Source organism: Mus caroli, chromosome 10 (genome assembly GCF_900094665.2).
Source record: "Mus caroli chromosome 10, CAROLI_EIJ_v1.1, whole genome shotgun sequence".
NCBI classification, from domain to species: Eukaryota; Metazoa; Chordata; class Mammalia; order Rodentia; family Muridae; genus Mus; species Mus caroli.
In genome coordinates this window covers 8,715,750-8,741,252 of record NC_034579.1, presented here as the reverse complement: position 1 = coordinate 8,741,252, position 25,503 = coordinate 8,715,750, and the positions used below count along the sequence as shown (strand labels likewise).

General features: G+C 39.2%; 1 protein-coding gene across 7 annotated transcripts in view; it reads left to right on the top strand.

The window, feature by feature from the left end:
- The window catches only part of Utrn (utrophin), a 493,578-nt gene that overhangs the window by 393,028 nt on the left and 75,047 nt on the right, over positions 1-25,503 (top strand). For 4 of the 7 annotated variants that reach the window (XM_029482311.1, XM_029482313.1, XM_029482312.1 and 1 more), the window contains 5 exons: positions 557-635; positions 3,906-3,966; positions 15,521-15,582; positions 17,310-17,384; positions 25,178-25,434. In XM_029482311.1, the coding sequence (XP_029338171.1) occupies positions 557-635; positions 3,906-3,966; positions 15,521-15,582; positions 17,310-17,384; positions 25,178-25,383 (483 nt within the window). In that variant the 3' untranslated portion in view covers positions 25,384-25,434. Of the gene's footprint in view, positions 1-556; positions 636-3,905; positions 3,967-15,520; positions 15,583-17,309; positions 17,385-25,177; positions 25,435-25,503 lie in introns of those variants that run through there. The other 3 variants (XM_029482315.1, XM_029482316.1, XM_021174513.2) reach the window with 2 other exon arrangements.

Here is a 25,503-nt window from a genome sequence, read left to right as displayed (position 1 = left end):
TCTCCACATCCTCGCCAGCATCTGCTGTCACCTGAATTTTTCATCTTAGCCATTCTGACTGTTGTGAGGTGGAATCTCAGGGTTGTTTTGATTTGCATTTCCCTGATGATTAAGGATGTTGAACATCTTAAGCTGTCTTAGAAGCATGCTTCCTGCGGCCAAGTTGGGGAGAACAGTTTTCAGGCATAGAGATGGGCTCCGATGGCCTAGGCATGAATATTCACGTTCCGACTAGTTGTGTCCTCTGACCCTTCCTTGTATCTTGCTTTCTTCATAGCTAAAATGATAACCACAATTAATATTAAGCTAATGTGGTTATTGTATAGATTGAAAGTTCATATAGATAGTTTAGAATGATCTCTGGCTTTGTTTACCATTATTTAATGTTAGAAGTTGATTTTTATTCTACCGCATTAATAAGAAGAGAAGTTTTCTGCCCAAACAGTAATGAATTAATAGAGCAACAGCATCACTTGATAAAGTAATTAAGTCAAGGATGTTATGAAAACCATTGTATTGAAGTCAGCCATTTCATCTGGCTTGTGCTTGTGTGCAGGTTTCCGTGGACGATCGCCTTAAGCAGCTCCAGGAAGCCCACAGAGATTTTGGGCCGTCTTCTCAACACTTTCTGTCCAGTAAGTATCAATAAATTTGAGTGTTCTTGCTTAACTTGAATGAATTAGCAAATTCGTTCAGTTCTGCCCAAGGAGCTATATCTTTGCTCTAACGATACTTTAAATTAAGAGAACATATTCATGAAATATTACTTATTGCTTATATAATAAATGAAGTATGTAAATTGGTAAATATTCAAAGGAAAACAAAAGTAAATTTGTATCTAGATATGTTTTCTCATTTAAACATTGGTTATGATAACATATATGGTAGTTGTCATGCAAAGGTTATGAATGTCTCATACCAAAAATTTATGCTGTAAAGTTTTTTAATTAGTTTATTTCAATTCTCTCTCTATATATGTATAGTTAGGTTTTTTTTTTTAAAGCTTCACATGAATTTTAAGTCACTATATAAATACTTAAATGAGAAAATGTTGGTGTACTAAGCTCAAGGTAGTCATCTCATGGGCAAATGTTATTATACATTAAGTGTTGCACCAAGGTAGGTTGAATGGAACATCCTCCAACTGGAATTTGTAATTTTATGTGCACTTCATGAAGTCTTAGGTAAATAATTTTGAGCCCTGTTTTATTTATCATCCACTTGGGATGATATTTAAGAATGCTGAATTTTGAAAATCCCAAACTGATTTTAAATGTTAACATTGTCTTTTACTAGACCTGAGAATTTTTGAAAATTAATTTCTTGATCTCTGCATACCTATTTCCTCAGATTGCCTCAAGAATTAAATTCAGTAGTCTATCCTGTTAGACAAAGCACGCAAGTCAAACCTTGGCAAAGATGCTTTCAGCACATATTAATGCCTTTAATTTCCTATGGGAAGTATATGGAAAAAAACAAGTTGTGTAATTTAATTAAATTTAAGTAAATTTTAAGCTCAAGGCCAAGAATACTTCTCAATTATGGAAACTCTTATTTTCTCCGAAACCACAGAAAAAGGGTCAGGCTTTATTTACTTTTATATTCTTGTGAAGTCAGATTTGTCATTTTCTGTCCCCTGCCTCTAAGACTTACCCATCTTCAGTTCCTAAGCTGAGCCTGTGGTGTTTGTCTCTGAGTGATGTATAGCCCTTTGTGGTGGGTAAGGATGGACCTTTTTTTTAATGCTTAACATATGGATAGCACTATTGTTGAAATAAATAGCCTCATATTACACTCATTAGATATTAAGTATTATAGATTCCTAAACCCTATAGAATAACTAAGACCAAATTGAAGAAGCATTTGTAAATAATGGAGACTCTGTAGTTCAAATGATCAGTTTATCTGCTAATATTGATGGGGCCCTAACTTTTCACCTGGCAACATCTCCCATGGAAATCTAGTTCATGTTTCTTCAGTCATAAAGCACTGCAGAATTGCAATACACGACATGGTGTTCAAGCACATGGTCTTCAACTGACAGTCCAAGGAGCTTGGTTATTCGAATCAAAATAATTACTAAATAAATGAAGAAGTGTGAGAAAACTTGCAATTAGTACATTTAATAATTCTTATTCCTTGCTGCTTATGGTCTTTGGCTTGATTGTGTTCCTTGGACTTTATCCATGCTTGTTAAAAAGCATGTTCCATGAGACACATAATAAAACCTGACCTATTAGCTTGGTGCCAACATGAAGTGAGGCTAGCTCTTATGAGAAGTTTAGCATACCTGAGTCTTCATTTCTATGTGTGTTTGTGAACATCTATGGACACAGTTATAAAGATGAGTGCTTGCCTTTGATCAAGACCAGAACAATTGTTAAGGAGGAAGTTTGCTGAGCTAGATTTTGGCAAGGTGCTGTAGTATCCGAACTACACCATTTTGAAAAGGACTTTGGGCAGCTGCTTCTCTTTTAGGGGAGGGGGGCTCGTATCACAGGACTCTCTCTCTCTCTCTCTGATTTATTTATTTATTTATTTATTTATTTATTTATTTATTTATTTATTTAATGTATATGAGTACACTGTTACTCTCTTCAGATGCACCAGATGAGGGCATTGATTCCCATTACAGATGGTTGTGCGCCATCATCTGGTTGCTGAGAATAGAGCTCAGGACGTCTGGAAGAGCAGGCAGTGCTCTTAGACATCGAGCCATCTCTCCAGCCCTTGGGCGGCTATTTTTAACTCTGCGTATTTAGCTTCTTCTCTATTAAACTGGACATTGGTGTGTGGATCTTGCTGCATTTTCAAAATAAAGCTTGGATTTGGGATGCTTGGCAAAGTTTAGAATGTTGCATATTTGCAAGATATCAATGTGCCAAGAAATTATGAAAAAATAGTGACATGTCCATGTGAAGGTCTAGAGATAGCTGTAAATTTTCATTTTAATTTACCTGGTACCTTGCTTAGCAAAATTCTTCTGGTTCTAAATTCACGTGGGTACTCTACTTAAATAAATTTTTAAATAATTGATTTACTAAAACAATAATGTAGGCCGGGGGTGGTGGCACACACCTTTAATCCCAGCACTCGGGAGGCAGAGGCAGGTGGATTTCTGAGTTCGAGACCAGCCTGGTCTACAGAGTGAGTTCCAGGACAGCCAGAACTACAAAGAGAAACCCTGTCTCGAAAAAATCCAAAAAAAGAAAAAACAAACAATAATGTAATGTATCTTTACAAGTAATCAGTAAACAGAATTTCAAAAAGTAAAGTACCTCCATTATAAGGCATCATATCTCAATCATGGCAAACATCTCAAACATACTACAAACATGGAAAACTGTGTTTTAAATACTGCAGATCAAAATAAATATCTGATATTTTTCTTAGATGATCTGCTTGCTTCTTTAAAAACCCCTTGCCTATTTTTATGTTGAATTTTCTTCCTAAAACCTTCTTATAATTAAATTTGCTTGAGTGCCATCTGTTCATAATAGCTGAGCCTATGAATATGGTGCAAAGTGAAGAATGCTATTAGTGAACTAGAAATTCCATCTTGGGAACTGTCATTTTAAATCTGAATGTACAGCATATAGGGAGCATGCTTTACAGACGGTACTGTATTCTGTGTTGTAATGTTTATGAACAATAACCTGATTTTGTGAAAGTATTTTCATTGTTAGGGTCTAACAGAATCGGCTCTGGATGTTGAGTCTGGGTGCTTTTCCTCACTTCACATGAAGCTTTGAAGCTGTGCTGCTTGGCCTCGTGCTTTTCTTAATTGTAGGAATCCAGCTCAGAGCCAGAACGGGTCCCTCAAGAGTTGCTCCGAAATGTGTTCATTTGTTTTACATTAAGGTGTAAGGGTTGCTGCTTCCAATAACTTCCTTTTGTTTCCTCAGCCTCCGTCCAGCTGCCGTGGCAGAGATCCATTTCACATAATAAAGTGCCCTACTACATCAAGTAAGTCCACTTCAGTTCTCTTTTGTGTACCCAGGAAATAACGTTTTACAGAATAACTTAAGAGCGCTCCTGCTCCCCTATGTAACTTGTTTTGCTGTTGGCCTTTTTGTTTGTTTGTTTGTTCTGAGACAGGGTCTCCCTATGTACTCCTGGCTGGCCTGGAACTTATTATGAAACTAGGTTGGCCTTGAACTCAGGGAGATCCCCACCCCAACCCCCAACCCCAGCCTTTGCCTTCCAAGTGTTGGGAATAAAGATGTGTGCCAGCAAACCCAGCTCCCTGGACTTTTTAATACAGAATTCAATCCGGTGCATGATTAATAATGGGAAGAAATTAGTTTTAAAATCAGCAAGTTGTCCTTCATTAGGTCTTTCTGGCCTTGGGGACCGGTCACTGAGTTGCTATTTTATCATCATCTTCATCCTCGTCTTTCTCCTCATCATAAGGTTTTTTCAGCCTAGATTCTCTTTCCTGTTACTTCTTTTTTTTTCCTTTCCTTTTTTTTTTAAATTATTATTGGGTAATTATTTCATTTACATTTCCAATGCTATCCCAAAAGTCCCCCACACCCTCCCGCACCCACTCCCCCACCCACCCACTCCCACCTCTTGGCCCTGGCGTTCCCCTGTACTGAGGCATATAAAGTTTGCATGACCAATGGGCCTCTCTTTCCACTGATGGCCGACCAGGCCATCTTCTGATACATATGCAGCTAGAGACACGAGCTCCGGGGTACTGGTTAGTTCATATTGTTGTTCCACCTATAGGGTTGCAGATCCCCCCACCTCCCTGGGTACTTTCTCTAGCTACTCCATTGTGGGCCCTGTGATCCATCCAATAGCTAACTGTGAGCATCCACTTCTATGTTTGCTAGGCCCCGGCATAGTCTCACATGAGACAGCTGTATCTGGGTCCTTTCAGCATAATCCATTCTGACTCTTACCTAGTTTACACACCATCTTAGGATGCTGGTCCTTTACTTACTGTATAGTTTGTCCCAGAAAAGAATGATGACGCACTCCTCTGTTATCCCTGGAAGGGGAGGTTAGTGAAGCAGTTGCTTTACAGTGCAATCCAGCACTAAGCATTGTCATTGACCCTATTATGTATTAGGAGAACTAGTTGTAATTCTGAGAGTGCACACTGAGTATCAAAAGACAGCTGTGGCTCACATTAGCTGTGTGGCCTTGGGCAAGTTGAATAAAAAAAATCTCTGTGCCAAGATTTCTTTGTATCGTGCCTGAAACTAAGTGTGGTCTCTTGAAAATCAAAGTGTGGTCTCTTAAAAATCCTATTTCAATATTAATTGACTTTCGGATCTTTGTTTGGAAAAAGCTTATGAAACCAATATTTGTTGAATAGGACATTTTAATATGCCCTTCCTTCTATCCTGATATCCATTCTCATTTTTAAAACAAACTGGTCATCATCTATAAAAATATAAGCAGTATGTGATACATTGTCTTGTGAGAATTTAACTCTTTTGTTCATAGACAGCATTTGGTATATTGAGTTGTGATGGATTCTAGAATGAGGCATCAAGGCAATTGATGAGTGTGTCATTTCTACAGACAGAAATGGAAAGGACTCCAAGACTGAATGAGATGACTTGTCTTGGTTGAAAGCAGTTATGGCCATCTAATTAAAATTTTAAAATTTCTTAGCTGTTTTACATTTTTATTTCAATTAATAATAACTATAGCAATGGTATTCAAGACCTCTAGTCTGCTTGGGTAAATATTTACCTGAATCAAATAATAAGGCTTTAGTTATAAATCTGAGACAAAATAAGCCCTCCCCTTAAAGAAGTCCAATCCTAACCCCTGGGACTTTGACTCAGTTCTCTTTATACATAACAGTGTTGACAACAACATTTAGCAACAGTCTCCAGGTTTTAGGCTACCATAGGCAGATTATCCTGATGTCAGTGAAGTCATGAGAGCCTTTTAAAAGGAAGAGAGCAGCTGAGGAGAAGCCAGACTGGAAGAGGGAAATACAAATGCAACTTTGAAAATGGAGGAAGTGGAATGTCATTCTGGGAATAGAGACAATTGGAAGAAGCTGGGAAAAGAAGGGGTGTGGTCCTTATAGGCTTCCCAGAAGCATCCCTGCCATGCTCAATGCTAGCCTTTGGAGGCTTTTTGTGTGGTAGCATTAAAAAAATGAGTATATATACAGTCCCAAGTTTAGAATTCCATAAAGATTGATTAAAATGAATTAATGGATTGTTTGACCTAGACTCCTCTATAATCAGATATTTTAAAATGTAAACGCGATTTAGTAAAACAGTATTTGTTTTCACTAGATAGAGAAAATTGGAAATGTCTTACTCTTTTCATTTGTTTTGTTTTTGTGGGGGTCGGAAAGACATCTACAGTTCATTTCACACACACACACACAAACACTTCCATTAGCTGAAGAATTTCCATTTGTATACATCAGTAATAGATGATGAAGAATTAAGCAGTTAGACCTTGTCTAACCCCTGGAGTTTATGTTGGGGCACAGTGGAAGACTGTTCTTGCTCAGACAGCCAATTCTCATGGAGAGAAAACATGTGGGAGCAAAGTTGGTCTATCCGACATCTTATTGCTTGCTCATAACCAACACTGGAAAAATAATATATAAAATAGCAGTGGCAATTCTTTAACGACGATGTTTAAAGGTTAAGCTTCCTATAATGTTTATAGAAAACATTATAGGAATCTATATCTTAGTAAATATCAGATTTTCTTTTCTCCTTTTAGTAGTTATTACTTGGCAGTTTCATACATGAATTCTGGTAACTGTTCATCTCCTCACTCTCTCCTGTCCTTTTCCCACCTCCATCAACCCCCCCTCCTACCAATTCCCCCTCTTCTTGCTTTCTTGTCTTTTGCTTTGCTTTTGTTTGTTCTTCATGACTCAGATCCTCCATGGGTCCATGGCTACACACATGGAAATGGGTCATTTTCTTAAATACATACAGATTTAGCATTAAATGTCTTTTATGGGATTCACAATTTAGAGCAAAGTCTCCGGGTTCTATAAAATTCACTAATCTGGCAGTTTTTCATTGTTTACTCTGTTATGCAACTTTCCAGTTTATTTCCCCATAGAAAAGGGAACATTAAACTTGGGAGGTAGAGTTTAGAGTGCCAGTTTTCACTTAGAATTGTTACGAAAACAAGATTCAATCCTTGGGTAAATTCATATGCAAGTAAATGATGAATAAAAGGACTTTTAATGTGTACTTCCTCTTGCATGTCTGTACATATAAGTAGAAAAAAATGTTAAAAACCTACTTAGCATTATTGTCACGCTATTAGAATTTCCTGGGGCAAAGTGAGTGAATTAATTTAGCTGTCAAAAAATAGTATTCAAGTAGAAATTTTAAGCTTGCATTTTCATACATATAATGCTGGAGTGCAGCAAGAGACTTTGAAAGGAGAGGTCAAAATTATTTTGGGGTTATATCTTAATTGTATAGGTTAATTAAAAATATAGGATGCAGATCGAGATGGCCCTTCATTAGCATTTTGAAGTTCATGGTAGTGAGAGGCATGTATGTCTTTGAAGAGCATCAGGATGTAGATGTGAACTATGAGAAGATGTCTATGTGGCATGACTCTTTGTTAATGCCTGTGATAGTTGGGTGCCTGGTGCACTAACAAATGCCGGAGAGGAATAAATAAGGTCATAAAGAAAAACAGGTTTAATCAAAATGCTGAGTGGTGGAGCCTGGTCCTAATGGCTACATCTACAAGCACTCCCTTACCTAAGACTCAGGGAATATTGCAGAAGAGGTGGTGGAAAGATTGTAAGAGCCAGAAGGGATCAGGGAGTTTACTCTGAGACTGTGTTTCCTAGTAACATTGGAAGCTACACCCATAAAGTCTCACTGACATGTCTGCCCAAACATGAGAGCAAGGTGACATCAGTGGATACCAACCTGACTGGAGGAAAGTCCACAGGTCCTCAACACGGGACAAAAAACTATAGGTGACTGAAGATGGCTGGGAGTAGGCGAGGTGGCTTTCCCCAGTGAAGAGAATACCAACTGGTTGCCTAGGGCCTTGCAAACATACATACAAACAAACAACATTTAGCAGCTTATATTTTGGAGTGTGTGTGTGTGTGTGTGTGGTGTGTGTGTGTGGTATAGAGCATGCAATAACAAATAGGATGGCAGTGTTGTTTTTCCCTAACCAAGGGTAGGGAAGCTGGGCTATTATAGGAAATCCTAATACCCAGCCAGACAACAAAGGGAAAGCTCGTGAAGGTGTTTCTCTACCAGCAACAGCTTAAGTGATAAGAACAATTTATTTTTAAGGATTCTTGAAAGTTCAAACTAGAACCAAATGAATCTATAGCAACGATTTAATGCCCAGTACAAGAAAAATATGTTACCCTCTGCATCTCTCCCTACAACACATTTCCTCCTTTTCCCTCGTCCAAAGGACAGATTATATCTCTGAGCTCCTGATTTGTAAGTGGAGACCACAGGACACACTGAATCCCTTTAAAGAGGAAGGCTCTGTGTGTGTGTGTGTGTGTTTTGTTTGTTTGTTTTGTGTTAAATGATAAAGGAATAAATGGAACCAAAGCACAAGAAAACTCAGAAGTCTATTTTGATAAGAATCGAGTCTGTGACTCATTATTGGAAAATAAATATTTTAAACTTACTGGGCCAACTCTGCTGATGGGAAGAGAGAACAAAATTGCCTAATGACAGAATATAAGCTCCTTGGGGTTACTAAATTTCCCTGTGCTTCAAGTCAGCTTCAGACGAATGAGCACACCTTGGCTAACATAGGAAACTGAATAGCAGACGGTCAGCCTTGCGCAGCGGCTAACACAGAGCTGTGGCTCAAAGCATCTCTCATATCCACCCCATCCTAGTTCACTGAGATCATGTAGATGGAGCTAGTAATGTCTTTGAAAACACCCTAGTCTTTTCTAATGTTCATGTGTCCTTTTCTGGTGCCATAGCATAAGATTCTGGCTTAGAATCTTCTAAATTCTTTAGCACCATTGCACTTCGATAGCACCATCACCCCCCAGTTTAAAGTTCCTTTCTTTTCTTTCCATTTTTAAATTGTTGGAGTGGAAGAGTGGTTCAGTGGTTAAGAACATCTGTGGCCTTTGCCAAGGACCCAAGTTCGGTTCCCAGCACCCACACCCTGATTTGGTTGTTCATAATTGTCTGTAACCCTAGCTCCAATGGAAATTCTCTAACCTCTGTGACACCTGTACTCATATGCATATTCCTCTCCTAAAAATAAATAAGATTTTAAGTTGTGCATTTATCGATTGATTGGATGATTGATTGATTTTGTCTAGGTGAGGGAGGGGACTGCCACAGATGTGGAGGTAAAAAAAACTTTGAACAAACTGTTATCTCAAGGGTCAGTTCCAAGGTCAGTTTAGGTTGGCAGGCAGCAAACACTTCTACTTACTGAACCATATTGCCAGCCCTAAAGACTGATTTTAGCAATAGGAAAGAACTCAATTTGTAAGCTCCTGCCATGTGACACAGAAAGGATTGCTATGAAACCACCCACGAAAGAAGTGTGCATGCCCTTCATTTTGTGAAGATTAAATAGTTAAAGTTATTATTCAATCAAGCATAATGATTAAAATTTGTAAAATAAGTAGAATATCTTCTGTTCTGGCTTTAAATCAAAATAACATAAAAGGGATTTCACATAGCCATCTACAACAAATTAGAGGTAATGATTAATCTACTTTAAAAATAAACGAACAGATGAACTGGTAACTTTTTTTTGAGAGGCTAATAGATGTACATCCACCTTTGAAAATGAAACCACAAGGAGACAAAGATAATTCCTCTGGGGAGGTCGGACTCCTGATGTCCCTGCCCTGAGGGAAAGCCATGCCAGGCTCCCCAGGGACAAGGCAAAAGAAGATGGCTTCCAGCAGTGCTGATGAGTGGTTCCTGCTCCCTTATGTGAGGATGACAGGGAGGTGGAGGTATTAGATGGCAGCTGGGGGTGCCCTATCAGTTCTGGTGCCCCGTATCTATTGAGGGAGTGCATGTTTATTCTTCTAATCAATCTTTAGTGCCCTGTAGCAAAGTGTCACCTGCCCCTCCCCTTACCCCAGGTTCATGCCACCCTGAAAATTAATTCTGCTGGCCCTTTAAAGCCAAGAACCAGCAAAGCTTCTCTCACAGTTCTATACCAACTATTCTGTCATCCCTGCCCACAGTATTGACTTTCTGAATTTAGGGATGTAGTGAACCTACTTACAGCTTTGCCTTTGGACTTGCTCCTGAATCTCAAATTATCTTAAGTAAACTGTACAGTCAAATCCAGTTCTTTGCTGTTTGTAGTTTGTATTTTCTTTCTCATGTCCTTGTTACCATGAGGAGCCAGGACATTTTTAGGGCTGACTCTGGCCCTTCACAATCTGTCTCATTTGCATGAGGAGCAACACTCTCTGTTATGGAATGTTGACTGTCAAGCTCTCTCCTTAAAGCTGTGAGTTTCTAATTACATCCCCCCACCCAAAATATAATCTTAAATTTCCTGCCTTTAAAAGTCCAAAAGACAAAATGCTTGTGACGAGGTTCGAGAAGTTTCCTATTGCCTGAGGACCATGGAGTTACTGTTGATGCTTGCTGGACAGTGCCTTACTGCCCCAGCAGACCCTCAGCCTATGCAATCCTGTTCAGAGTGAGTACTCAAGTTATGGTGGTGAGCGCTGGGGTACTGGAGTTTCTTCTTATGGGGCACACTCGGGGAAACCAAAAATTGAGATAATGACGGTGGCAAATACCATCTTTTAGGGCTTTGAGACTGTATCACTTAGATGACTGGCATCACTCGGGACTATCAGCGTTTGTTTCACTATATAGTTTAGAGGCCTCTAAAAAATTGATTGGTCATTGGATTACTAATCCAACTTTTATAAACTATATTTAAACAATTGTTACAATAATCTCAAGGTTTATGTTTTATCTTAATCAGGTTTATTATCTGTTTTTTTTTCTTATCATTTCTTATCTTCTGTCCTATTACATAACATCCTTAGGAAATGTCTTATCCCTTGAGTTAGGGCTTTTCCACTGGGAACTTTGTGGCTTGTTGACAGTTTTGATAAGACCAGTTTGTATGGAGGAGAAATTTAGGAGCCAAATGCAAATTGATTGAGTAGATAATGTGACAGCAGGAAGTGTAACTATTGCATAATAGATAGTAAGTTTTGTTTGTGGAGAAGCGGGAAAAGGGTGAATGTTAGCAGAAGATGTATGTTTAAGGTTATGGTGTGTGTTTGTGTGTGTGTGTATGTGTTTGGCAGAATTGAGCAGATCAGTTTTATTGTGAGATAAGCTGATAACATAGCACTTTTTTTTTTTTTCCTTTGAATCATTGGTGGGGAATTGGCCACTGCTGGTATCAGTGATGTTCAATTAAGGGTGGCAAGGAAGGTGGGTAGAAGAGGGAATGTTGTGGATTTGGAGGTAGAGAGGTGGAATCTAGCAGTTTATAGTTTTTCAATGAAGTGTGAGACAAAGGCAAGATAGTATCAGGGAAGGGAATTTCCTTTTAGGTTAGCAAGGAGAAGGAGGAAGGAAGGGGTCTGTGATCTTGGAGTTTAGGGACACTAGTTCACTTGTTTGTAGGCAGGTATTTGAAGCTTGGAATCAAATATTTAAAGTAGAAACAGTCTGTATGTAGACTGGTTTTTGTTTTCTTCTCCATATTCAGCCACAGCTGCTTTGATTCAGAAAAGGCAAAGTAATTGAGTAGATCCAGGCCCGAGATTTGCCAGGGGGGAGGGGGAAGGCAGAGTGATAAAAGTTGTTTGTAGTGATTATAATGATGGACTTGTGGGCTCAAATCTGGATGGATTCATCAAGAAATATTTAAAAACCTTAATTCTGCAAATCCACTTCCATTACAAGAGCTCAGGCTTAAATCAGACCATCTGTGTTCAGATCTCCATACTGCTCCTGGCCCGAGGCCCTCAACGAGTTATCTAAGTGCCTTCTCTCCACTGTGCCCTCCCACATCTGAAAACAGCCACCAGAGTCCCCTAAGTCACAGGCAGCATCATAACGTGGACTGAGCTTTTCACATACAGAAAAGTCCAATCTGCTCCCTGGAATATTAGGCTAATACCTAATATTACTTAGTAAAACTTGGTTTTCAAAATGTATAGAATGTGTAAGCCATGCCTTAATGTAATATTATCCTATTACTTAATATCCCTCAGCAGAAGTTTGCTCAGAAATCCATATATTTCCTATTTGCCTATCAAAAAGGACACCAAAGCTGAACTGTGCAGTTGGTTGCTTCATGGCCTCGCTACAGTGTTAATTTCATTTGTTTGAATACTTTCCTGTATGATCTGCATTTTTGCATAACAAACTAAATGTAAGTCACAGGGAACCCTGTAGACTTTTCCTCATCAAAGGCTTCAACCATTTTTGCTATCGTTTCCCCTATGAAGGCAAATCCGGATGGCTGGCCACCCTGGTGAGAGGTCACTTCTCACACTATCCTTTGCTTCCAGAGATTTTTTGAACCTAAATATTCATTTGGATATTTAAATTTTTATTTTATTCCGGGACACCTTCCTGGATCAGGTACGATTTTTTGAAGTAAGATTTTGGTAGCAGCATTCTAGTGTGGCAGGGTAGTTTCCCCGGGGTGCTGTGGTTAGCTTCTCCCTCTACCAGCCTTGGGATTGCTTGGAAGATAGGAAGATTGCCTCCGTTATTTTGAGGGAAGACATTACTTTGCTTCTGTCTTGGTTGCCTGCTCTAGGCAAGCTGGAAGTTTTATGGCAAGACTTCCCTGCTCTAGGGATCCTGCAGCTGTTCATATACTTAGCTTTTACATCTTGTATGGATTTTGTTCTGATCCTCTTTCTCCACTTAAAAAGGAGAGAAAGAAAGAAAGGAAGAAAGAAAGAAAGGGAGAAAGAAAGAAAGAGAGAGAGGAAGAAAGAAAGAACCTCCCACCCAATTGTTGTGTAACCCACAGCTTTACTTTGTAACCAAAGGCTGTGTTTACTTTGAGCCTTTGCAGTTCTGTCTAATGAATCAACTAGTATTGAATTCACAAAGGAGCCTCCCTGCCCCTCCCTCCATCTGCTTGCCAAATGTGTGTGTTCCTTAGGTTCCCAGGATGCCCAGCCATCAGCGCAGAACCATTAGCAGCCTGCTTTGGAATCCTCAATTGTTTGCCTAACTTGCCAGTGGTATTTTGCCCCTGTGGCAGCATAGGATTGTCCAAGGGGAAGGTCCACATCTGTAGTTCTAGAGAATGCATGCATGATATTTAAGCCTGAAGTCTGATTCTGCATTGCTGAGAGCTTTAGTTTGGCCTGTGAGCTTTGGTTTGTCTTGGTATCTTTGGATGAGATGGGTATCTTTGGACAATAGTGCTGTGACCAGGGCTGAAATTGCTTGGAGGAAAAAAAAGAAAAAGAGAGAAAACTATCAACTGAGTCTTTGATGTTTGAGATTAGGAACCCATGATAGCAGCATGGGACTGTACTACATTTTCACTAAACTGTTCTTTAAATCTTACTGGTGGCTGAGAGATGTGTTTCTGCCAAGCTCATGGCCATACTGTGAACAGCCATTCTTTTATGCTAGACATCTTCTACGTGCCCATGATCTTTAGGGCAGTACCGGTAGTTAGAGGATAGAGTGGTTTCATTGATGTTCAAGTCAAGTGGAAATACTTGTCCCTTTGTACTGGAGTTAAGCATAACAGGATAGGAGGCAGACAGCTTTCCAGTGGGTTCTAAAACATATTCCCTCCATAGAACTATTCTATTTGAGATTCTTAGGACGTCTTACTGACTCAATTCAAACGTAAAGTTTATTTATTTATTGAAACCCATTTTGAATTATCAGGGTATTGTATTACCCAAGTATACAAAATAATGATTCTGTTCCTTGCCCAGCAATGCAAGCGACTTTTCTGGTGCATCATGTAAGTTATAAAAGCAGTGATTTCTCTTAAATTTATTTTTATGAATATTTTAATATCATCTCTCATGTTGTGTGCTATTTCACATAGCTTGCTAAACAGTTTCTTAAGAATTAAGGGTCATCTGAGAAGTCTTTTGAGAACTATTAGCTGTTATTGCTTTGTTATGGCCTAGATAATGGACTGCACACTATTTTTAAATATAAGGCTACTAAATCATCAAAATTAACTCATATTAACTCATTATTAATATTAATAGATTAACTCATATTCCCCCCACACACACATGCTTACACTCATACACATATGTGTGCATGCTTACAGTCACACACACATACAAATATGCCCATGCACACATATATGCACACATCTAAGTTGTGACCCACCATAATTTGTTTTACAATCTATTCTTTTAAGATTTCCAACAAACATATATGAATTATAGCAATAAAATAAAGGTGTGTTTTCAAATAAAGATAGGGATCATATGTAAAATTATCAACCTCCAAAAATAATAGTACTTGTTATTGAGTAAAACTAGGAAGATGGAGCTAGAGTTTAAAAATCACAAGAGAGAAGCACTTAGCTAAGGAGAGGCTGGGGCCTGGGCTGTGTAAGGAGAGGAGAGCTAGCAGGCATGAACTAGGTAGGAAGAGAACCCTGGTTAACAAACAGAAGAGCTCAGGAGATGGCAAAGTGAGCACATGATATTCAGATTTAGAGTCTTCATTTCTCTGCTCTTTAGGAATTTGATTAGGATTTTTAAAGTGTGGTAACTCTTCAGAACGCAGCAACTCATCATACATAGCCTTCTGCTGTCAAAGCATTTACTGGGAATGAGAAACCACCATCTGCCTAACAAGATGGATATTATTCCGGAGGCCACATTGATTTGGCCACACCCTACTCTGGGTCCAAGCATCCCTGGCAGTCATTCCTCATGTCTGTGTTTCAGATTGTAGTTGCAATTGTTTTTTCGATACAGAAAGCAGAATTTTGTCTATCTTTTCTTAATACAGTTACACAAGCAAAATTGGTTATTCAGAGTGGTTTTGTATGTATATGTGTCTGTGTAGCGTGCAAGTTTATGCATGTTCCCATGTATGTGGAAAATGACGAGAGAGAGAGACAGAGACAGAGACAGAGACAAGAGACAGACAGAGACAGACAGAATATATGTACATATATGGAGGTCACAAGTCCTTTATTCCTCTACACCTTATATTTTGAGGCAGGGTACCTCACTTGAACCCAGAGCTCACCAAAGTCTAGCTTGCCAGTTTACTGCAGACTCCCCCTGCCTCTCTCCACTGTCCTGACATTATAGATGAGCTTCCAAACCCACCAGGATTCACAGAGTACAGGGCTCTGAATTTTCATCCTCATATTTCCTTGGCAAGCATTTTACTCCTGAAGCCATCTCCCCAGCCCCTATTATTCATACCTTGAATACTGAGTAATAATTGGGCACTAGATTTCTGAGTGATCCATATGGAGATTTTTTTTGCATGCTTTGCAAGTCTATGTAGGATTTTAGAAGACGATAGCTTATATTGTATTTTGTAGTATGTTGTTTATACTTACATTTTTGTTTTCTCCCCAGCCATCAAACACAGACAACCTGTTGGGATCATCCTAAAATGACTGAACTCTTTCAATCCCTTGGTGAGTGCTGCTGTATTTATAAGCAGGCCTTAGTGAGTGTTGCTGTGTTTAGTAGTGGTGAATGGCCTTCATAGCCAAGGACTGAATAGTCATAAAAAGATACTTGGCTACTCATCTTTTCTTCTTGTGTGGATGAAAGGATCATGCTGTGGCATGAGAAGACAGTGCCCCGACATGCTACAACAAGAGTCCTGAAATTTAAAGGTAGTTGAACTCCTAAGGTAAACGCATAAAGCAAGACTTGGTGATTTGGAAGTGTACCAGCCAAAAGGGCTTAATTTTCCAGGAGAGATCTGATTGTTTTAGGTCTTACCTCATCTTATAATTCAGCTCTGCACACTAAAAAAAGGGAAAACATAGTAACAATATAGTAACTTCAAATTTACTGATTTAAACCATTTTGTTTTCTATGTGGGAAAATTTTCTCAAATTAGCTTACTTAATTTTTAAGTCATAAACTAAACTTATTTTGACAGGGGAAAAAAAAGATTTCTGTTTTTAGACTGTCAGTAGGCAGTCTAAAAACAGGTGAGATGGCCTTCATCAGGTTGACAGTAGTCACTGAAGTTTAGTCCTTGAGAAACTGAGGCGGTGCTAAGGGAGGATATGGCAGCATCCTGTGCTCCACTCCTTCCCATTTTAAGACCAGGCACACACACTTGTTTTTTCTCTTAAACACTGGGCTCTGTCGGGCACTCTCCCTTGGTAGTTGAGTCTGCAGGAGAAAAGTCACTGCTTTGCTTGATTTAGAGACCAAGATGGGGGAAAAGAGGCAGTGATCTTTGAGTTTTCTTCCAACTTTGTCAGTCTCTGTTAGCCTATCTTTAGGGAACAGAGGAAGAAATTGTAATATTCACTGGTTCCAAGATAGGAATGCTGATTATTTTCATAGATCTGCTTAAAACAACCAAATCTGTGAACCAATAGAAGAAGCAAATTGATCAGGGTAGACAGAGCGTAGAAGAACAGCCTCCATGAGTACTGGGATGAGCTGGCAGACGACAGAAAACTAATTGCCCCAGTAAGCCAATGACTCTGAAGGAGAAACCCTGTTAGCTGAGCAGTCTGGTAGTCCCCAGTTGTACTGGTACCTCCTGTTTTCCCGTAGGGCAGAACTTTTCCCCATGCTCATAACCCCCACCGGTCATGGCTGACACACCCACAGCACAAGACAGGTTCTATAGAATAGCAGTGCAAAATTATTGGATCAAAGCTTTGTGTTATGAAAGAGAAGTGAAAAGTAAGGAAATGTTTTACTTCTGATAGGTCTGATGAAGTCATGTAGTCTGATTAGATGAAGAGAGATGTTCTGCTGGTAAATAGAATGAAGGAGAAGCCAGCTTATGTGTCCAGGTTCTCACCAACTTCTATGCATATTGTTCTTTTCCTCCAAAGGGGAGGACATGATATGTGACTTGTAGTTTCAAATGAGGATGGAAAAGGTCAGATTGACCTCCATTTTATCACTGGTTTTGGAAAAGAGGTGATTTGGTCATGGAAAGGGATTTTTGAGTTTTCTGAATAAGATTGTTTTGCAGTGTCTCCCAATATGGTATGAACAATCATTTGATCATATTTATAGATTGATGTGAAATTTAGGAAGATTTTTTTTATCATGAACTCACACATTTTTCTATGATCCAAAATAAGCGAATATGTTCATTCTTGGCATTCAGTATAAGTTAAATAATAAGCAGGCCTTTAACTTGTTCTCTCTTCCATTTCAGCTGATCTGAATAATGTACGTTTCTCTGCCTACCGCACAGCAATCAAAATTCGAAGGCTGCAAAAAGCATTATGTCGTGAGTTATCACACTAACTGAATCACCTTGCTTTGGGAGGTTAACTTTGTTGTTATTATCATTAAGACAGAGACAAATGGCGAGGCTGAGCTATTTGCAGAGTCAATCTGACTTTCAGTGCCCCTCATTGAAGGAGTTAGCTGCATTTCTACTCATACTTCATGATTGGTGTTGTCAGTGGGTACTGGCAAAACCAATGAGCAGTGCCACTCACATTCAGAGTGCAAAATTTATCCAAACGTAGGAAAAGCAGTTTGGAAATTTATACTGCCACCCAGTTTTAAAAGATTAAGCCATTGAATCAAAGTAGTAGGTTGTTGCCTAGTAAGTCCTTTTTGTCCACTCCAAACTGTAGGCTTCCAAGCTCTTTGACTCAATACAGTCATGAAAGAGAAATGCAAAGCATTCACATTGCTGATTTGTCTGGGAACTAAAACCATAAACATGACAGAAAATTCTGTTTTCCTTTAAACATGACAGAAGTTATTTGTGTCATTAATGGATTTTTCCCTGTGGAGGGCATGCTCATGGGATATTCTATGGTAGTCATTCTAACCAAAGGTTCTTTTTATGCCTAGAATATCAAAAAGTAAGCAGACATGTATATCCTTGTAAATAGAGTATTTAGGCTTTCTGGATTCTGTCTTTGCTTGGATTATTGACCTGAAACAAGCAACATTTGAGCCTTGCTAGATACTATTATGCAATTAATATTTGCATGTACTTTAAAGATTGGGAGATTTGGAAAATTCCATATATGCTTGTTTTCTACTCTTTGTTAAGAGCTATTATCTGCCTGGGTAGCTCAGTGAAGTTTTGAAAATTACCCTCAGAAAAAATGGTATGTTAGGGACAAAAATTGTGCTTCTTAAAACCTATCATGGGAAGGCTGATGAGTGTCTCATATGGAAGAAGTACTTGTTGTATATGACTAATGACTTCTGTCGCTGGATCTCATGGTAGAAGGAGAGAACCAACTCCTGTAAGTTTTCCTCTGTGGACTCACAGTTGCACACCACACCCCCTCCCCCAACTAAGGAAAATAAAATTTCAATAGCTAAATATAAGTTATGGAACCATTTTAAGTTGGCTGGGTGAGCAGAGACGAACAAAGGGAGATGTTCAGTCACTTAGAGAAGACAGAGTTGTGCAAAATATTAAATAAGAAAGACCTATGTTCCTTTTGGATGAGAAGTCTAACAGGCAGAGAAACAGTAATATCTAAACCACAGAATGGAAGGAGGAGGTGACTTCAAGCCTTGCGTTATCCCCACAGGCTCAAAGGTAGTCAGCATGTTGTAGTAGTTACAAAACATGTTCCAGAATGACCTGTTCAAAACATGGGAGCTCTCACACTCGGGCTAGAGATCTGTGTATTGGGTGGGAATGGGATAGGAAGCTGACTGTGAACAGAAGGCAGGTTGTCTATCTCCTCAATGTGTCTGTAGTGATAATAGTTTTGAACCCAACATCCAGCTAGTCTTGTCTTTCCAGGCCTATTGGGTTTTAAAATGAGGGTAGATGACCCAGCCATGGACTTTCCACTGGCCAAAGACTCTTTTGTAACATGGTGAACATGTTACCAGTGTTCTGTTCTGCACCTGGGTAGAGAACCCTCTTTATGCACTGAGGGTGTGCTTTCTTGGTTTCTCTTACTCCTGAAGGAAGATGTCTCTCTCTGGATCACGTCCAAACCTGAGAGGAGCAGAAGAGCGACTCCTCCAGTCTCTGAGCTAAAAGATATTTTATAATGTACAGTGAACAAAGTCCCCAGTTTGTGTCAGCTTACATAGCTTCAGGGATCTCCTGACAGCCACTGGCGTCCCCCTTTCCACTGCCTCTGGCCACCACAGGGCTCCAGCCTGGAGCCTCTATACTACTTGTCACATTTACCTGTTTGACCAAATCAACTTTTCTCTCTCAAATTCTCTGTTTACTTAAACTGCCTTGGCTCATCTTTTATTTCTTCCTGATGCTTTTTAGAATTTACCTCTTCTACAATTTTCATGCTCATCCCACCTGTTTCTAATTTTCCCAGCATTTTTATGATGGCCTGAAGCTGCTGTTTTTCACTTGTTTGCCTGGTGTAATAGTTGTGTGTCAGGAGGTTGACCTGCTCTACACACAGTGGCTTTGAGGTCATGGTCACCTCTCATTCTGTGCATGTCTGCACTCAGCATAGTGCCTTCTTGCCAGCATAAAAGAGAGAGCACATTTGTCTTTATTCTTTCAGTCTTGGTTTATTCATCTGGTTCTGAGAACAAGGCAAGAGACTCATTCCACCCTGCAAAGGGCTCAGATCTAAAGGACACAATGCAGGTGGATGGAAGGCTCATACTTTCAGCAGATTGCACTCCCCTTATTATGTAGGGCCCTTTGTCTGGCCGGCATCTGCTTTCTGTCTCCCTACTTCCTTCCCTGTGCTCCCATCAGCTCACCTTGAAGAGTGGCCTACCAGATTATACCCAGTTTCAGCCTAAAAGCTCTGGGTCCCATTTGCAATCTTCCCGTGACTGGTGTGTGCTATCCCGTGGGTCTCAGCTGCCAGCTATGCTTTAATAACATGGCCCCTCTTCCCTCACTCCTGGTAACTCCATCTAGTCTTTTCTTATGTGAGTGTGTGTTTTTGTTTTATTACACTTCTTGTCTTAGACACATGGTCAGAATCATAACTCTTAATATTCTTTCTACATACTTCTTGCCTGCCTTTCCAAGAGAATTATATTTTTATGAGAAGGAAGAGTCTGTGCTGTGTTCTTCCCTACCTGAGCCCTCCTATAGTTTCTGGTGCAGAGCTGGAGACATGTAGGCCATCCTGAGCAAGATGGTGAGTTTGAAGGTGACATAGGTGTGTACTAAAAGACATGTAAAAAATTTAGAGTCATGCTTTGTAGTAGTTAGATTTATTTAATTTTGTCTTACTCAAAATATGTTACTATACAGGAACAAAACCTGAATGAACTAACTGTCACATCAGCATAGTCCATACAAAAGCTGTCAAACTAATGCGAAAAGTCAAAGGGCAAAATACATTTGCATAGTTCAGTTTCATTTATATACAGTTCAAAGCCTTGCTATTCTATTTATGGTACATATATGATTTTAAGAACTTAAAGTAAATGCAAAGTTTAGAGAGTTCCCTCATGATCATGATGGCGTATAATTACATATATGTTAGTATGTTCATTTTCTTTGGTGTGTAACAGATTGTGTATTCTTTTTTCTTCAACACACTATGCATTCTATGTGTTACACACACACACACACACACACACACACACACACACACACGACTTTTTGTAGCAGGCCATGCAGAGAAGTAAGAGGAAACACTAGCTGAGACAGAAGCAGTCCCTGTGGTGTAGAGAAAGCCAGTGTCCTTGCATCACAGTTCTATTTACTCAACCATAAGAGCCACCTTGGATTTCGGCCTGTGGACACTAATCTGAGATAAGGACATAGGAGTTAGATGCATCCAGTCAAATGCTTGGATACAGGTCAGAGAGTGTCAACCAATGTATCATGGTGAATTAGCTTACTCAGTATTAAGAGGTTTCCCTAAATCCCATTTAGATTCCTTCAGAGTTCATTTAAATTTTGTTCTTGAAATTTCTGATTTGGAGGTATTATTATTAACTATTACTAACATTACTTATCAAGACAGTATCTTACTATGTAGCCCAGATGTCCTGGGGCTCACTATGTAGCCCAGGCTAGCCTTGATCTTGCATTCCTCCTATTTCCCTAGTTCTAGGAAAAGAGATGTTTGACAAAGTGAAGCCATTTCTAATTTCTTTAGTATTTTGATCTCTATGGTATTGGCTTTAAAGTTTGGATAATTTTTCTGTCTAGAATTCAGTAGTATACAATCATTTTCTACTTTGAGACAGTCAAACGATATTACCAAGTAGGCAGTGTATGTCCTTAATAGTATTTTAGCATGAAAACAAGAGAGAATAGAATGGGTAGGTGCTTCTTGCCAGAGATGACTGAGGCTAAGCCCACTGGAAGGGAAGATTCATAGGACTGCCTGTTCGTGACTGGTTTACAAAGGGATTGGTAGTTGGCGAATTGTAAAGGATGAAGGACAGAAGGTCCTAGAATTGCTAAAGACCAGATTTCAGAAGGTAAGATTTTGATTAGGAATACAGCGAGGTAGAAGTTTCTGAGAGATGGGGACCGAGCAGTGAAAACAGGCTAGTGTTCACCACGAGACTCGAGGCAGGAAAGGGAATGTGGAATCATCTAAAGAGATGCTGTGTGGTGAGAGGTATGAGCCATCATCCCTGCAGATTAAAACTCCAAGCCTGAAAGCTTGCGTGTAGAAGTGTTTCCCAGGAAGAGGACATGGTGCACACAGCCAAGACCTGGAGAGATGTCCAAAGCCCTGAGTCAGGTACTCTGCAGTGTCCTTCTGTTTTATCAGTTCTACCCTCCCCTGACCCAGGAGAGGGCATGATGTCTCTTTTTGACCCCCTGTGCTTCATATGTGAGAATCTAGAAAAGTCTGTAACTTGCTTAGAAAACAAATTGCCTGTTTGTTCCATTTACCGCATGCATGACTAAGCTGTCATTTTTCTCCCTCTGAAGAGACAAAATCATAATTTCCTGTGATTTAAATGTAGTCTGTTCTTTAAAAGGTCCCGAAATGTGACATGCTTCAGGAAGATGCCTGCTTGGCTTAGGCACTAAGTCAAAGTGTCAGTGTAAATCACTGGAAATTGAAGACAGGATCGTTTGTGGGAAGTGGCAAATTACTGTCTGGGTCCCAGAGTGGATAACAAGGAAGGCTTTTCTGAACTGAGTGAAGGGTGGACTGATCCCGGAATGATGTTTTTGCAATTTGGTCTATTGTCCCTGTGTGTTTTGCGGCTGGCATAATTAGTGTTGGAATTCAGAAATCTTACCATTCTGGCAGTAATTGAATATATTTCTTTGTGTCTGTGGAGAACCATGCTTTTCAGTCGACTGTCCTTGATTAAGCAGGTCCCTTTGTCAGATACTGTAGAAAGTGGATTTTGCTACTGCTATCCTAGGTTCAGAGTTGAAAATAATTTATAGTACCAAGAAATGGAGCAAAATGATAATGAAAAATATAGATTCCCAGGTCACTTATTCTTTTTTTTTTTTTTTTTTTTGGGCACTATTTCCAGCTCATGGAATGCTTATGCAAATTATTTTTTGTTAGTAGCATACATTTAGCAGTGATATTGTTGACATCTAAAAGAAAAGGGACTGGCCTCTTCCTCAGAATTCCTATGTCTCCTGCCTGAGTCTTTTTAAAAAGTCTTTGCTATTGAGTTATTGTAGAAGTTGTATTTGTCTATGTAATTTTAACATATTTCTTTTCTACTGTAGTCAACTTGAAAAAAAATGTTGTTTAAACAGCCGGCATAGACTTATTTCATAAATGTACTTAAATTTTAAAATTAGTAGTTAATCACTAGCTATAAGTACTCAGATACAAAAGAAGCTGTTTCTTTGCTTTGGTTCACTGTCAAACGATGTCATGATGTCATGGGGGTTGGGGAAGTTTATTTAGTAGAAAAGAAAGAAGTAGTTACTTAAATGCTCTCAGTCCCACTTAGATGTTTTTCAGTGCTAAAAACCTGGAAAAGGAAGATGAAGCAAACATTTTACATAATGGTCATTTCCATGAGCAAACTTTAAATTAGTGCCAGCCTGCGATTTCCCATGCCTGTATGTTACGAATTGGGTCATTTCCACATTCAGTAAGTGCATAGGCGTTTGATGGTCTGCTGGGCTTTGTTTTCACCTTGCTAAGGAATAACTGAAAGTTAACTATAAAGAAGAATCTTCTTTAGGGGGTGGAAGCTTTGTGTACAGTAGCTGCCTCAGTAAGACCACAGCCCACTATGTGTCACACTTGATACTAGCTGCCATCTGTTTTCTCTAGTGGGATTTTAGAGTAATTTAATTTCTGTCTTTTCTAAAGCAACATCTCTTCCTGGAAGATAGTGCTTTTAAATATCTGCCCCCCCCTTGTTTTCCTGGATCTCTTATATTTTGTCTATCTTATCTTTCAAAGACTATTTCAAAATTTACCTTCTAGGGAGTCTTTTCAAGCTGTCCTTTGGCCAAGTATTCCTAATCCAAACATCTACAATCTGAAAACCACAGTATCAGAAGCTTACGTTTGCTGACGTGGTTGCAGAATTGCATGCCTGACCTTGGTGGATGAATCTCAGTAGAAATGCAGTCGCGTAAAAAATTATAAGGGGTTAGAGAGATGACTCAGCAAAATGTTTGCTGTTCTTTTGGAAGAACAGGGTTCAGTTCCCAGCACCCACATCAGGTCACTCACTGATCACTCTTGGAAGGCTCCAAACCTTCAAGGACATCTGCAGTCACATGGTGTACAGATATACACAGACACAGAAATAAGCACCGTTCTTTCAAAATACTTACGAGCTTACTTTAGCACGTACATAAGGTATATATGAAACATAAATGACAATTGTACTAGACTTGAGTCCATCCACAACAACTGCATAAAATATCTGAGTTTATGCAGATGTTACAAAACCACCATGAAGGTAGAAAGTAAAGAAAGTAAAAATGCAAAATGCTCCCCTTACAGCATTTCCAACCATGAGTTTGTAGCTCGAGTCTGCTTTCTCACACGATTGTCCATCCTTCTCCCAGGTGTTTTCCTCCTTCCTGTTAGTAATGTGCTTAAGAAAGAGCTCCATGCACACCCTACATGCTCTAGCACCGGCCTTACCCTCCATCTGTACTTTACATAAGAAGAGTAAAGACGAAATGAAATAAATACCTGAAGGCCAGTGATCTGTGAAGCAGTAGGAATCCATCTTAGCTACAGGTTGTCTGAAAGGCAAAGGGGCTTGACTTGATTTGGGCCAATTCTGGTAGTTGAGAATAATTCTGATGTCACTCATTTCAGGTGGTAGAGAGCTATTACTTTTCTATGAAATCTGGTTCTTTTATTTATTTATTTGTTTGCTTCATTTTTCTAAAAAACTATCTCCAGTGACCTTTTAATGCCATTATGTACATTTTTGCATACTGTTAGGGAATGGTTAGCTTGACAGTGGTATGGAGATTACCTGCTTGATAGGCCATAATTATATAATTACAGGTTATAATTAGAGCTAGGGTTCTGGTGTCTGTTGTTGTGACTATAGATAATAAAACTTGCTTTACATTTCAAAGAGTTAGAATAAAAGATTTTTGAATGTTTTCCCTGAACACATGTTAATAAATGTTTGAGGAGATGATGGGTTAGCCAGATTTAAACATCACCTAGTGTAGATATCTGTTGAAATCACAGAGTTCCTCCTCAATATTCTCAACTTTGGTATTTCTATGAGAATCACTTAAGACTAACTTTAGAGAATTTAAAAAGCAATTAGGAAGTGGTGAAGAGACTGTTAGTGAGCTAACATGAGGTGACCAGTGTTGTTACTTGGGATATTTTAATGTTTGGAATAAATTTGTAGACTACTCATGTCTGTACTGAAAAACACAGAGCGACTATAACAAGGATATCAAAAAGAAAGAAAAATTCAAAGACCAAAAATTGGTAGAAGATCCAAAAGCTACAGCATTTAGATGGACAGGCCCAAAGGTATAGAGAATATATTTGATCTGAGAGAATGGAAGTGTTATTTCACTAACAGCTGAAGTTAACAGGGAAGGATCAGTTCATGAGTTGACCAGTCAAGCTAAAAGCTGGAGAATAGAAGTGCTGGGTTTCAGTGTTGTTGGGTAAGGCGATGCCTCTCTCTAATCCTTTTTCCTCATCCAATTAGTGGATCTCCTAGAGCTGAATACGACGAATGAAGTTTTCAAGCAGCACAAACTGAACCAAAATGATCAGCTCCTGAGTGTCCCAGACGTCATCAACTGTCTGACCACCACTTACGATGGGCTTGAGCAGCTGCACAAGGACTTGGTCAATGTCCCACTCTGCGTCGATATGTGTCTCAACTGGCTGCTCAATGTATATGACACGTAAGTGTGTCATTTATTCTTTAAATGACCACTAGTGAGCGAAGCATATTAATAATAAACTGGGCACTATCATCGTCGCCTTGCTGTTGTTGTTGTTATTGTTGTTGTTGTTGTTGTTGTTGTT